Raw genomic sequence first — 14,331 nt, 5'->3', positions numbered from 1 at the left:
AGTGGTATGAATAAGCTTTATGCTGAACAGCACGGATTTCATTGGCATGGCATCACTGATGTGGGTGTGGTCATAATTTGAAATTCCACCAAGCACATGGTTAGTGGACTGACAAATCACAGCACATTACTTCATTATTGTACACAATATAATACATGTATATCTTGCTTAAAATTGTCCAGAGAACACCTAATCCACTATTCTAGAAAAGACAGCTAAAATTAAACTAAGCAGATTTAAACTCTTTCTTTGTCCAGCACTAGCAAACAGACTCTATGCCTTTCAAAGCCTAATATTATCGAACAAAATGTAATTAGAAAATCATATTCATAACTCATAGGTAGCTATCAAAATTATATAAACCAGATAAAGAACTTTGAATGAATATAACAGTAGAAAGTGTATGTGCAGAAGTAAAACTAGTCCATTTTAATACTCTGATTAGAAGTTGTTTGGTTTCACACAAAGGCATGCTACCTCGACATTCACAACTTTATCTTCCCAAGGAAAATTTACTAACCACAGAGTTTGTTAGGTCCACAGATTAGTCTGCTCTTGCTTACCTGCTAATTTAAATTAATCTGCTCACCATTCCCCCATAAACAGATAAACAGCATTTACCCATAATTATCCAGCAGATTGTTTCAGATTTCATGTAGAATTGGACTTGATTGGAAATTCCATTTGGCATCTGGGCAGTATTTGGAGGCCTCAAAACAGGATTTTGCTAACATTACTGCCATAACAACTCTACAGGATGCTTGTTCTGCAAAAGGTTACACTAACCCAAAGGGCTCTAGGGGCTGCAATTCATTGTTTCAGCCACCAGGCGGTCCCCTAGAACGATTGTGACTGTTATAGTAAGACGACCAGAAAATCTGTTTTGTTGAGGGAAATTTATCCTTATACATTTTCTGTAGCTTCGAAGGTAGATTACTTTACACTGTGTGTAACATCACCTTTTTAGGAGTCGCATGCAGTCACAGAGCAGCTAGCCAATGTTTGTCACCTTGATGTTAATTTTACATAGGATAACCTTGCCACAGGACGATGACTAACACAAATTACAACTGTTGTCATTAGTAAATCTAAAGACTAAACAATTGAAAATCTTCAAATTTCAAATGATTTATAATTATAAATCTTGAAATTTCCCCAAGAAAAATCCCCTCATGTTTACCAAGTAAGTTAACCAAGTTATTTATTTATCTGACCCCAAACATGCTTGGTTTATTTTAAAATCAAAGATAACAAAAATATAAATCTAAGAAATGACTTAACTCATTGGGAATAATTTGGACAACAGAATACATGCTATGCATTAAAAATAATCAGTGTAGAAAGTCAGCAAACCAAAAGTGATCGCACATGAGGCCATTTCTAATTAAATCTAATTATTAAAGCGGTTACAACCTTTGACCAAATATTTATGGCTGCTTGACTGTTTGTCTCGAAAGATGACTGAAGACCAATAGACTAAGGTTTGCAAAAAACCAAGAAAAGAGGCCCAATGAATACTGGCAGCACATTCTCTGGTCAGATGGAGTTAAAATTTACTTGTCTGGATCAGACTGGGTTCAGCATGTTCGGCATGGATGTGGCCAGCACTACCAAAGCAAGCTAACTGTGAAACATGGGGGAGGTACTATGTTAATATATCTGTATGCGTTCAGCAGGTGTAAGAGAGGTTACTTTTATAGACGCCATCAATCATAAATGAATATATATGAATATATATATTTATAGTACTACACAATCTTGTAATAAGGCTTAACATGGATCAGGCCTGGCTAAAAACACGATTACTGAAATAAGTTATCATTATTAACATATGCAATAATTATAACATGCGCCATAAAATGAAACAAAAACGCCACTGGAATTTCAATATGTACTGAAGGTAAAAATGAAATCATACGTACGTGTCATAAACATTCAGCAACCAGTTCAAACACATGTCCACACATAAAGGTACATTCACAAGGCTGCTGTGCTGCTGCTCCAACCGGTCATAGATGCTGGTCAGACAGTTGATCATCTGCATGATGTCTATGAATTGCTCATTCTGTTTCAGGTTGTGTTGTTCAAAGGCCTCACAGGCTGATGACATCCCTAGTAGGTCCACTGCACAAAGAGAATGATTTTCAGCACCAAAATATGAATGCCTTTGTAGACAGAAAATACCAAATATAGTACTTGCACTTAGCACTTAGCCCCACAACTGTCCTGTTTTCTGACACTTTATTATCCAGATAATGGTGTTCTGAAATAACTTAAGTTTAGGATCCTCTGGAGCTATCGCATGTCCATGTGCCTCCACATCAAAATCTCAGCACTTGCTTAACAGACTGGACTACTGACGGTTTTCAAAGACTGAAGCATCCCGTTTGTCTGCTCTGTCCCCGAAGCAGAGTGTTCTCACTCTACCTCAGCTCCACTGGATATAAACACTTCACATCACTCTGCAGTGGATCCAATCCAATAATCTCATTGATGGAGCTCTTTCGGGAGGCATTCTGCACCCTGCCGACACTGCAAGCTCAAAGTTCCGGATGCCTGTGTCGACCACAGCTGCTTCAGCCCCTGATGTACCTACCTCTGCTGCTCTGCCTGCATTTTTTCCATATCTCCAGCTATCTGGCTATGCTGATTCCTTGCTGACCTTCTAAACTGCCTGGCCACTCTTGCTCAAGCTGGCCCCAACACTCTAGCTGAGGCTCAGAGCTGAATCTTTCTTAACATCTAATCTACAGGCTGCCCTTATTCCTCCACCTTCCGACTTCCTTGTCATCAACGTCCCTTCAACCTCTCATGCTAATGGCCTGTCTATCCTGTCATCCACATTCCACTGCCTCAGAATCCCACTTGCCCCTGAGATGACAAAACGGCAGTCTGCCGTGCTTGAGTTCTTTGGCATAGTCTGTGACTCTTTTCCATTTCAGGCTTTTCTTCCTCAGGCCAAGCTTAATTACTTCACCCTTTGCCTGCAAAATTTTGTTGATTGGCCCAGAGTACCAAGCAGTGGCCTGCTCCTGGCCCACCTCAACTATGCCAACTGCATTACCCCTCATGTCTCTGGATGACACCTGCCTCTAGGAAATTCATTTCTGGCTCCTTCCAGAATTAAAAGTGTAACCGGCTGCCATAACCTTCTTTACTAAGCTCATAAGTAGATGCCTCAGACCTCAGTAAATCATGCTCAATTGTCATGCTTTATTCAAGGAGTGCAAAAAATGCCTGGCATTTATCCATAACTTCAGATACTATGGACTGGTTACCATTTTACAGCATCTCTGCTACCCTACAACCCATTTTCCTCGTGTCCTTCAGTTTCTTAAAATGATTGAAGTACACATCATATTCCTCCAACCCCTGGGGCACCTCCTCCAACTCAGGCATTCTCAAAATGCACATCAAACTGATCCCCTTTTCACCACATAACCTCACCTGTGCCAGATTCTTTAACCAAGCAGCTATCCTCTGAAACTATAACACTAACACTATACAACCCTCCTCAGGTACTCATCATCTCAAGCATACCAAGCTCATGAGAACCTGGCTTCAAACTGAAGTTCTTGGGCGGGTCCGGCTTCTTAGAACACAGCAAAAACTGCCCAGAACTCCTGCTCAAGTTTTTCTGTTTTCCCTACTGTCTTAAGCTCAAACATGCAAAATGGAGTCACCAATTAACTTAGGTTTAGGAGAAGGACCATTACCTTTACATTCTGGGAAATATTACAGATGAATTTACCTCACAGCCCAAGAACCTGAATCTGAAGAGAAGATGGAAATTTCAACTACCTATCAAATTTTCAACTCAAGACTAGTTTCTAAAAAAAGGTGCTTGCATGGTCTAGATAATTTTATTGTCTCATTTGTCTCAAGTAACTGCAAGTCCAGCACATCTTAACTAAATTTAAACTTACTAACTTCACTGTAGTTGATTTGCACTATGCGACTGTATGATGTATGAAAAAAATAAATATTGGACTGAGACTAAGTATTGGTGGACACTGACTTTGGATGTAAATTAAAGACATATTCAATCAGCATATCCCTAATTAAGTGTAGGGAAAGGCAGTCTCTTAAATACGAATGATAAGGGGGTTCAACACAATACACATGTCCCAACAGAGGACAAAAGCTGGGAACCTCTAATGCAACACATCAGCTCTTGCTAAACTGTTCAGTAGAAGCCTAGAACAGCACACACATTAGAAAGTTATCCCCTGTGGCTTCTTACTATTGAATCATTAGTGCTACCGAAATTAGAAATATATTTCACATGGACTCACAGCACAGAGCTTTCTGCAGCCGTCGTAGCTTCATTGCTGTCCTGTACGCAGAGAAGCGTACATTGTTGAGATCCGCTTTATGGAAAAAAAGATAAAAAAAATAATGCACGGTTAAATGATGCATACCACTGCCCACAGTGTAATAAACACGAAACTGTGACACATAGCATAAACAATCATCTTTGCAATTACTAGACATACTGCATTATTTTCATGATAAATCAATTACAGCGCATCAATGAGATTGGAGTTAGTATTCAAACATGTAGTTGTGATGTTGTCAGATGAAAACCTCACATCTCCAAAATGGTAATTTTATAGGAGAACAAAAAAAAACCAAAAAAAAAAAAACCTTACTTTACTTTTAATGTAAGTCAAAGGAACCAGACTTTTTTCCAAGTCATTTTGGGCCATTTCTTTTGCACTGAAGCACTGAAAAACGTCAAAAATGGAGATAGGTTTTCTTCTGACAGCAACGATAAAACATCTACAATGCAGACCATATGTAATTGAACACTTTCAACTTCTATTGCTTTGTTCCTATACTGCAGCACAATAGCACAATAAATGTTAAAAAAAAAACAATGGCCACAAAAGTTAAGTGCAAATTTTAATTTTAAGGTAAGTCTCAATACTTGTACAGTAGGCCATCATGAGGCTTAAAAATCTGAACCAATCAACAACAGACATAGCTAAAATCAAAATTAAGCATTTGTGTCTGTTACGCCTGCCTCTGGTCCTGTAGTCCATAACGCCCAGCACAGCAGTTCTTCCATGGACTCCAAGCCCCACAACACTTCAGAGGATCATGTGTCACTCACCTCGTCTACGGCATCCAATTAAAAACTGTGGTCACCCTGCTAATTATTTTGATTATTGGTATTTCTTCTTCTGGCTTTGTTCACTGTGTTTTTCATTGCCTTAGTTAGCTTTTAGTTTGACCTCTGCTTGTTTTCTGGCTCCTCTTCTGATGTTCCTATTGTTAGGTTTACGCTTGTCTCTGGTTTTGATCCTTGTCTGTTTTATGATCACGTTTCTGGTTCAGACCTTTAACATTTAAGTCTCAGAACTTTTGTTTCCTCTGTGAGCGTCTGATACATTACAGTATCGCAGCATAAGCTTGTCATATTGATAAGAATGTAAATCTACCAAAGAGCTTAGCAATAGCAAACAATCTGACAGATTATTGAGAATCGCAGTCGTATATGACTGAATTAGGGCCAGGCAAAATAATATATAATTCTCTGAACATATTGTTAATATCACCTGTACTTAAAAAAGCTTCCGAACTGTATGTTTGATTAAAAGAGAGCACTATTAGTCATGTTTAATTGGATTTATTGTGGCACAGAATGTGAAATGCTGAATACAAATCACTGGATTCGTGGTTCACAGTACAGAGGTGACCTGGACATTTCTGGAGTCAAAAGTTATACCAAAACTAGGGTGTGTTTCTACACCAAATCTTTCTGTTAAACCAAGGTATTCAATGCTGATAGACTTGGTCATAGCCAACTGATTGGTGGTGTGGGAGCTCACCGATTGTACATGCAGAGTGAAATGCATCAAATGCTTTCTGCCTCAGCATATTCCTGCCAGACCTACAATGTGCCATTTTAGCCTGTTTTTTTTTTAAACAAACAAACACATTAATCACTGCTTCCCCAATACAGGATACAGGTGGAGGCACGTAGTCCAGCAAAATGGAGTGCAAAAAAGTTGACGTTTCCTACCCAAGTCCATGTAAGCTGACTTTATCCTGTTTGAGTAAATAGAATTACAAGGTATAAACATTAACACTGTGATTTTTTTTTTTGTAAAATAAGCTGTAGCTTCCCAGAACTTCTGCCCAAGCTTTTTCAGAGTCCTCCTTCTCTGTCTGAAGGACCATCATCTTCACATTCTAGGTAATATTAGAGAATAATCTCATCGGCAGACACAAACTGTACTGTCCTATTGTGTGCATCCACGCCTGCTTTTAGCTTCAGTGCACAGTGTTAGCAAAGCTGCTCAGTTTCTCAGTGTGTTTGCTCAGTACTCTGTGAGCAGCGTGTTATTATGAATGAAACAGCTTTATTTAAAATTGTTCATACACAGAGCTGTCTGTAGAGGCTGCGTTTCACATGATGTTAGCATGGACTGAGCATTTTCGTACAGGGTGAGTATATAAATCTTTATCCGCACACAACTTACAGTGTGACTCACCAAAGAGCACCAAAAATGTTTTTAAATCACAGAGTGTATGTCTGGCTTTAGAGCACATTCAACTACAGCTTAACCAGCCAAACAAAAGACTTCAGATGTAAAACTCCACGCAAGAGCTCATCGGATTAGCCTCGGATGTGATTCCTGCTCTCACTGTGCTAGAGAGAGTGTTGTGGAAAGAGATTGATGAGGAGCAAAACTATGAAATACACTTTATTTACAGCTGTAAAGAAGTGGTTTTCTCACCCGCTCTTCTCCACTGCAATGCTTCTCAATCCAAAGTAAATAACGTAGCACAGCTAGCCAATACACTTCAAATAAAATCAGCTAGATTTTAATGATTTAACTGTTAAGGTACATTGCACTCATTTCCACTAACAACTTAATTCTAAGTAGGTTATTCCCTATTCTATGGGACGTGGTATCAGTACCAATACTAAAAATATGTACTCATACTCAGTCTGAAAAAAAATGGAATTTATGCATCCCAAATTCAAACACCACGGTAAAGGTTTAATTTTGCTGTTCTGTCACTTCAGCGCCAGCTGTTCAACTTCACTCCCTCAGATCTGAATTTTTAAAATTAAAACTTCTGTCGGTGCTTTAGTTTGTCAGAATCCAACAAGTTCTGTGGTGAGCAGAGCATACTGCATCATGTTAATTGGCAAGAGTGTTTTTTGTGCAGTGTAAGCATATAATTCGTAGGCCTTGGCTGAATATGAAGGGCGACTGAAATGTGCAGTATGAGTTGTCACCAAAGAACAAGAATTCTAAAATTGCTCAGTGTATGCATGGCTTTATGGAATGCCAGGGAGAAGAAAAAAAGCTGTATTAGAGGCAGAGCACTACCAAGGCTGATAGTCAGTATTAGAGATGAAACGATATTAAAATTTCATATCACGATTATCATGACCAAAATTATCACGATTATCAGTATTATCGCGATATTGTTCAAATGTGTTGAAAAGTAAAATAAATAAATAAATAAATACTGATACACAAACAGAAACTTGTTTCACCAATTTGTATATTAACACAAATAGAACTGGCAGCAATATGCACTTTTTGTTTGCATAAACATTAAAAAATATAGTCATTTGTAGTATTACTTTTGTATTACTTACAATATCTGTAATACTCTGTAAACAAAAGAATAGCAAATGAATTATTATTATTATTATTATTATTATTAAGTACAATAACTAGGGATTACCCTGCATAGAGAATTAAATCTGGACCAACTCTGAGGTGGGTCTTAATGGAAAATTACTACTTCTAAGAAGTGCTGCACTCGGGGGATTTCTTTCCTAACTGCAATTGCAGCATTATTGTGTCGTTGTGGCGCTGTACCCCTAATCAATACAGTGCGTGACGTGCTGTGAGCTGCAGACAGTGTAGAACTCACACCGCGTGTCTTCACCTGTGGAGCTGCTTCTCTAAAAGCATTTTAAAACTAAAACATAACTTAAAATTAACACGCATCTGAGCTGTGGCAGAAACACTCCTAAAGTTTAATCTCTGAAACTCTGCTTTTCCTAAAAGCGGCACACAGCGTTTACTCGCGCAAGGTCCCATCTCAAAGCACACTATCTTCCCTGTGTAGTGCACTCTGTGGATCATGAAATAGCAAATCCTTCACCCAAAGAGTGCATGAAACGTTCGACTAAGTCAGATATAATCAACATTAACAATAGGTTACAAATTCCCTATTTAAAACTCAACTGCTTGTTAATGATGATTGTGTTTGTTTGAAAAGTAGCGCACTATGTAGGGGACACTGAGTGATTTGAGACAGTGTTATTCTCTTCAGACAGTAAATACTGCAAGCGAGACGAGAAAGGGGAGCTGTGCAGATTGAACTTTTGCAGCATCTCGTTCCAGAGCTTGTGTGACCGTTAACTCAGAGCTCATTTTGGAGACACTGCTCCACAGAAATGTGTGTTAAAAGCTTTAGTTTCCATTCACAGCTGATTCACCGATTGTTTTTTTTTTGACGCTAAAAGCTTAATTTTATATTATTAACGAACCATAAACATAAGTTAAACTACACAAACCGTGACATTTCTTCTATTTCGAAGTTCCCACAGACTTCTATGTTAAAGTTAACCTTGCATTCTCTAAAAAGTAGCGGGTGGTGGTCGCGAAGATGACTCGTAAGGTTGGATGTGTTGCCCCCTTTCGCCGCTATTTTCTTTCGGCCTGTTCTGCAGACAGGGTGGTCATCTTCAATTAACTTTCCTTCTGCATCCTTATAAAACCCAAAACATGACCAAACGTCAGACTTGGTCTTCTTAGAAGGCTGAAATATCTCCGAATCTCTGTCACTCAGCCATATTCTATCTTCTCTCCCTCTCCCTCTCTCCGAAATACACACACCGATTGTTACAGCCCTAGACAGCGATAGAAAACACTGGGTCAGCACTAAATACCTTAGTTTAGCAGGTATTTGGTATAAAACTACATTCTAGTTTTGGTATAGCTTTTGCCTCCAGTAATGTCCACAGCACTTATTTATTATGGACCATTAATTTTTCTGCAACGCTGCAAGTCCTATCTGCTAAAAAGAATTCCCATAATTTTCCTTAGACTAAAACAGACTTTAGATTACATGTACTTGTAACATGTTCCACATGCGTAGTTCCCTACATTTTTTTCATTTTTCAAATCTCTATCATATTATGGGAGCTTACGGTGGTTGGCACAGTGTAGTGGGCAACACCTCTGCCCTCCATACTATAGACTAGGTCTGGGTGAGAATTAGCAGGATATTTTCTAGTTAAAAACCGTGATTATCGCTATTATCACCACCCTCTGGTTCTGCTGCAGCTTTGACCTACTTTCTATCCTATTTTAGCTTCAATGCTTTTTTTTTAACTTTAAGTGTTTCAGTGAAAATCTTATAAAACTCACATATTAAATAATATGATATGAACATATTTTGAGAACTACTTCACCTGTCATTATAGGAAATGTTACTGCAAACACGTGCATTCATGAGACTCTCCTGCTGCAGATTTGTGGTGACTTGCATGCTAACCACCAGTAAATCACACACAGCAGAGGCATTGCGGAGTTTACTCTACTGAACTTTTAAAGGCCCCATTATCACGCAATGTTTTAAGATTAAAAGTGACTAAAATGTTATGTGTACATAGTTTTTAATATTTTTTATTACCTTTTCTGAGAACCTGGGTAGATGAACATCAGTGGAGCATTCTTTCCGGGTTTGAATTATCTTGACTGATCTACACTAACATCCAATCATTTCAGCTTGTTTTTTTACTGCACCGAATCACTTTGAGGCAAGCTGAAGTTCAATTCCATTCATGTAAAATAAATTAAGGGGAACATGGCAATGTTGTAAAGCTGCCATTACAGTGTGTAGCAAAGAGAAATAACAGGCGGTTTCTTAACCTCTCTCTCTGTGTGAAACTGACCACTGGTGCGTGAGCCCGCACACTTCCTAAACATGAACCCCAGTTTCCCAACATATTTTTCAAGCTGTTTAGTGGTAAATTAGACCTCTTTAATTGTCTCAGTTCTTTTACCTAAACGGCAATTATCGCTACACATCGGCATCAGGTTACATGCCTGTCATTGACGATATCCGAGCAAAACTATAACAACAAGAGTCTTTGGGCAAGACACCTAACACTGCCTTCGTCCTGTGTAAATGTAAATTGTAAGTCGCTTTGGAAAAGAGCCTCTGTACATGCACAGAGTGAAGAAAGTAAGTCTCAGACAGTCAGAAAAAATTGTATATAAAAGTATTTATCTGGATAATAATTTGTTTAGATAAATACTAACATTAAATAAACATCAACAAAAATTCATGCAATTACTTATGGTTTTATGTCATTTAGTGTTAGCTTAAACATTTCCAAATCCCTCTTCGAGGCAGCCAGCCAGTGTTTACAGTAACCAACCATTACCTGGCTGGGCTAAAAAATACTTCAGTGTATTGAATCACATGTGCTGATGGTGGAATTTTACCCCTTAAAAGTTATGTTACACACTTAAGAACAAAACTAATTTGTAACAACTGTTTTACAGAACTAAGAATAAAAAGTAATAATTTTATAAAATTTGTTATTTTGTTATTCGTTATTTTTAATTCATGCTGTTTTAAGGACTGTCCAAAGAGCGAACCTGCCTGCAACAGTGTCCAATTTGAATGTAGGTAACAGAAGATTAATAGATACTAGACATACTAGAAAACCCACTTACCTAAAGACTGGTAGAGCTCAGCCATCTTTGGATGGTCCCAGCATGTTGTTTGGGTCTGGTGGCTGTTGGAAAAATCACAGTGGTGTAGAAAAAGGTTAATGATGAAAACTTTCAGTCTACAGACTGCTTGAGGCTAATCAAGCCATAATGTTATCTGCTGTGGCGAAGGACATTCATCTTCATTTGTAATTATGTTGTAAAAACCATGTATTTTTAAAAATTTAGTGATATGTCAGAGAAAAAACATCTGACTAAGAGTATCAGGATGGGAGGGGGCGGGGTACTCTGTGCATGGGAAACACTAGGCTTATTCCGTAAAATGTCATTGACACCTGTGATTTAGAACGGTCCCAGTGAATCCCAATCCCAATGAGGCACTTGTTAATTAGTTAATGGAGTTGAATCAGGTGTGTTTGCTAAGACAAAGCACAAAAATGTGCAGTGCTGGGTCGCCAGGACTGAGATGAGGAACCTCTGATTTAGAAGACAAATAATGCTTGCATTTTAATTTTTTAAATAAAACATGTATTATGGTAATTGTTAACATTATTTTGACAAGGAAATAAGTGCACTTTTTCTTTCTTGATCTATCATTTGACCAAAATCGGTCAATCATCATAACTGACCGATTAACCGATTACAGAATTAATCGTTAGTTGCAAACTTATATCTTTTTCATGAGGCGATTTTACTTGCTTTGAACACATTTGAATGTTTAACTGTTACGGTACATTGCGCTCATTTACTCAAACAACTGCTGAATTCTAAGCAGGTTACCATATACTTACCATGGTTACTAAAAAATAAGTACTTTTACTTGTAATCATTTTTTAAAAAATGGCATTGATGCATCACTAATATATATGCTTAAGTAGTCATTTTACACTTTACATTTGTCAAAAAACAACATATTGCCCATCCCTACAGTTGATTTCTGCAACAGGAAAAACTAGTCTATATGACCTCAAATCAATATCTCTTATCCAAAACACCTTCATGTTTGAAGAGATTTGAAAGAAATGGCCGAACACGGCCATAGGAGAGCGAGGCTGCTGCGTCAAAGAACAGTTAAAAGTCTGAAAGAAAAGTAAAGGATCCAAGGACATGAACCAAAGAAATGACCGCGCCCTGTTTACGGTGAACTCGAACACATTCTGGGTGTTGAGCCCAGCTGTCAGTCAGTGAAGCTTCATGATCGCTCCTGTGATGCTGGTGAAGATGAAACTGAAAGCTCCGGGAGCGACTGGTGTTCGTTCATAGTCATGATAGTTTACCTCTGGATGACCCACGCTGTTCTTTTGTGCATGAGGGTCAGTTTAGTTGTATGTTTTTTAAGGAGACAGTACATGAACACACAGAGTGGGGAAAGGATTAACAGAATAAAAAAAAAATCGAAATAAACGACATTGGCAAGTTTAAATCAGTTAGAGGTTCTGAATGTCGGTTTCAATTACTTTTTCAATTAATTGCCTATCCCTAAGAAAATACTCAATATTCATATTCAATAAAAATATTCAATATGAGGCTGGTATACCATAGAGACACTACAAGTATGATGAATTTTCAACCTGTAAGTATAAAGGACCTTATTTAAGTACTACTAGGCTCTGGTGAGGGCAATACTATAACCAGATAGCTCATAGCTCAAATGTTGTGGAGAATTTTGGCAGTGGATAAGAGGAAAACTGGGCCTAGTGCCGTTTGTGGACGCTCTCAGGCAAAAGAGTCTGGCACAAAGCAATTAACTTTAGCCACTCTAGTCGGGGACTCTTTATGCCACAGACCAAGAGCTCAACATGGCTACGGTGGAGCTCAACTCAACCTGACAATCAACCTGCCCAACTCAACTCAATCATGCAATGCAAAGTGTTGCATTGCATGATATGAGGGCAAACTTGTAAAACTCAAACAAATACCAACTACACTAAAACAACTAAAATTAAAATTGTGATGCTATAAAACAATGATTGTAGTTTGTTAACACATTTAGTGTCTAGATACGATGACTCATAAACACTATTCAAGTGCTAGAAGAGCCTGTATTTGAACCAGAGGGCTAAACTGCTAATTCTATTACAGCGACAGTGTGTGAGCAGATGGGCTTTAGCCTGATTGTTAATACATTTTTGCTGCCTACTAGATATACTGCAGTGACAAACATACTTAAAAATATGGTTAATTAGGTAAAGATTAATGTTTTTAAGGGTGATTTTGAGAACAAATATGGATACAAATTTGGATATACCAGTAAGTATTCAAAAGCCTGTAAAATAAAATGCTGTTTTGGCAAGCCCTATGAAGTACCTAATATAACTAAAAGGAGTCATTTATTCATTGTTTAACAAGGCAGAAAACTAGACAGACACAACACACTTTACACTCCAAGTACAAAAATCATGTCGCTAGAATTGTCAAATGGTAGCTTAATCTTACGCATGCTTTCTTATACATAAACATCACCTACTTTGATCTTGATAAATGAAAAAATAATCAACAATACAAAAAAAGTCATTTAATAAGGCTCTTGCATGCTCTGGACTGAACCTGCCTAGGCATAGGTACCGTGTAGGACAGCTGTGCATGCTAATAATGGCCTTGTGCCAAGTCTCCCACTGAGATCCCTATACCTGAATACAGGAGGCGCCTGAAAAGACGGAAGTAGTGTCATTACGTGGGCTTTGACAAAAATCATCTCGTAACTGCACTGGGTGAAAATAAATAAGTAGGACGCGTAGCTAGTTATCTTAACACGCACATAAGCATAACTATCCACACTATGCTAATCTACTTCAAATTCAGCACATCACAGCCTTATCTACATAGGTTATCCATCATTACAACCAAAATTATGGAGCAGTCTTTGGTACGAAATGGTACTGTAACGTTCGTCGCGTATAACGTTAGCTAGCTTAAAGGTGACGTTAGAATATGGTGGGGTAAGAGGCCCTGCTCAGCAAAATAACGTTACATGCATTTAAAATCTTAAGCATACACCACTAACCAAGGAGCTAAACAATCATCATGTGTTTGCTTGATCAGACAAAATCTATTAGCAGATGCATGCGGGAACAGCTGAAGTAACGTTAGCGGGTCGTTAGCGAAAACATACATAGAACGACTGAAGCATATGACTTCGGCGAAAAACAATCGATCTGTATTTGCTCTAGCAGAGAAGAGAGGCACCTGCAGGGCTGTAGAAAACGGTGGGGGTGGGGGGGGTGGAATTGTCTACAACAGCTGCACCCGTAGGCGTAGCTAACACGAACGAAAAACTCCTTCAGTGCCCTTTGATTTCTTGCGGGGCAAACTAATCGACATTAACCGCGGCGCTGACCCACTGCACTTACTTTCTCAGCTGTTCCCTCATCGTTTACGATATATATATTATCCAAACGATATCTTGTAATCCGAGAGGACGATGTTGTGGCGAGTCACTGCCTTGGTGTGTTTCCTCTCCGTAGGGAAAACGCATCAGATTTCCCTGCAATCTCCTTACGAGAGCTGCTCAGACAAGGCGGAGCTATTCCGTTGACTCCCTTCCCCCAAAACCCTTTACTGAGGAATCTAACGGTAAAGCTAGCTTGCTAAAAACAACAGTATTTTG

General features: G+C 38.5%; 1 protein-coding gene across 9 annotated transcripts in view; it reads right to left on the bottom strand.

Annotated features, from left to right (window-relative positions):
- The window catches only part of dmd (dystrophin), a 164,887-nt gene that overhangs the window by 37,947 nt on the left and 112,609 nt on the right, over positions 1 to 14,331 (bottom strand). For 7 of the 9 annotated variants that reach the window (XM_036562454.1, XM_036562453.1, XM_036562455.1 and 4 more), the window contains 3 exons: positions 10,728 to 10,789; positions 4,296 to 4,370; positions 1,923 to 2,124 (listed from right to left, as the gene is read on the bottom strand). In XM_036562454.1, the coding sequence (XP_036418347.1) occupies positions 1,923 to 2,124; positions 4,296 to 4,370; positions 10,728 to 10,789 (339 nt within the window). Of the gene's footprint in view, positions 1 to 1,922; positions 2,125 to 3,732; positions 3,774 to 4,295; positions 4,371 to 10,727; positions 10,790 to 14,074; positions 14,236 to 14,331 lie in introns of those variants that run through there. The other 2 variants (XM_036562462.1, XM_036562459.1) reach the window with 2 other exon arrangements.

This window comes from Colossoma macropomum, unplaced genomic scaffold (genome assembly GCF_904425465.1).
Source record: "Colossoma macropomum unplaced genomic scaffold, Colossoma_macropomum, whole genome shotgun sequence".
NCBI classification, from domain to species: domain Eukaryota; kingdom Metazoa; phylum Chordata; class Actinopteri; order Characiformes; family Serrasalmidae; genus Colossoma; species Colossoma macropomum.
Note: the sequence above shows the minus strand (reverse complement) of the source record. Positions and strands in the feature narration are given on the sequence as shown.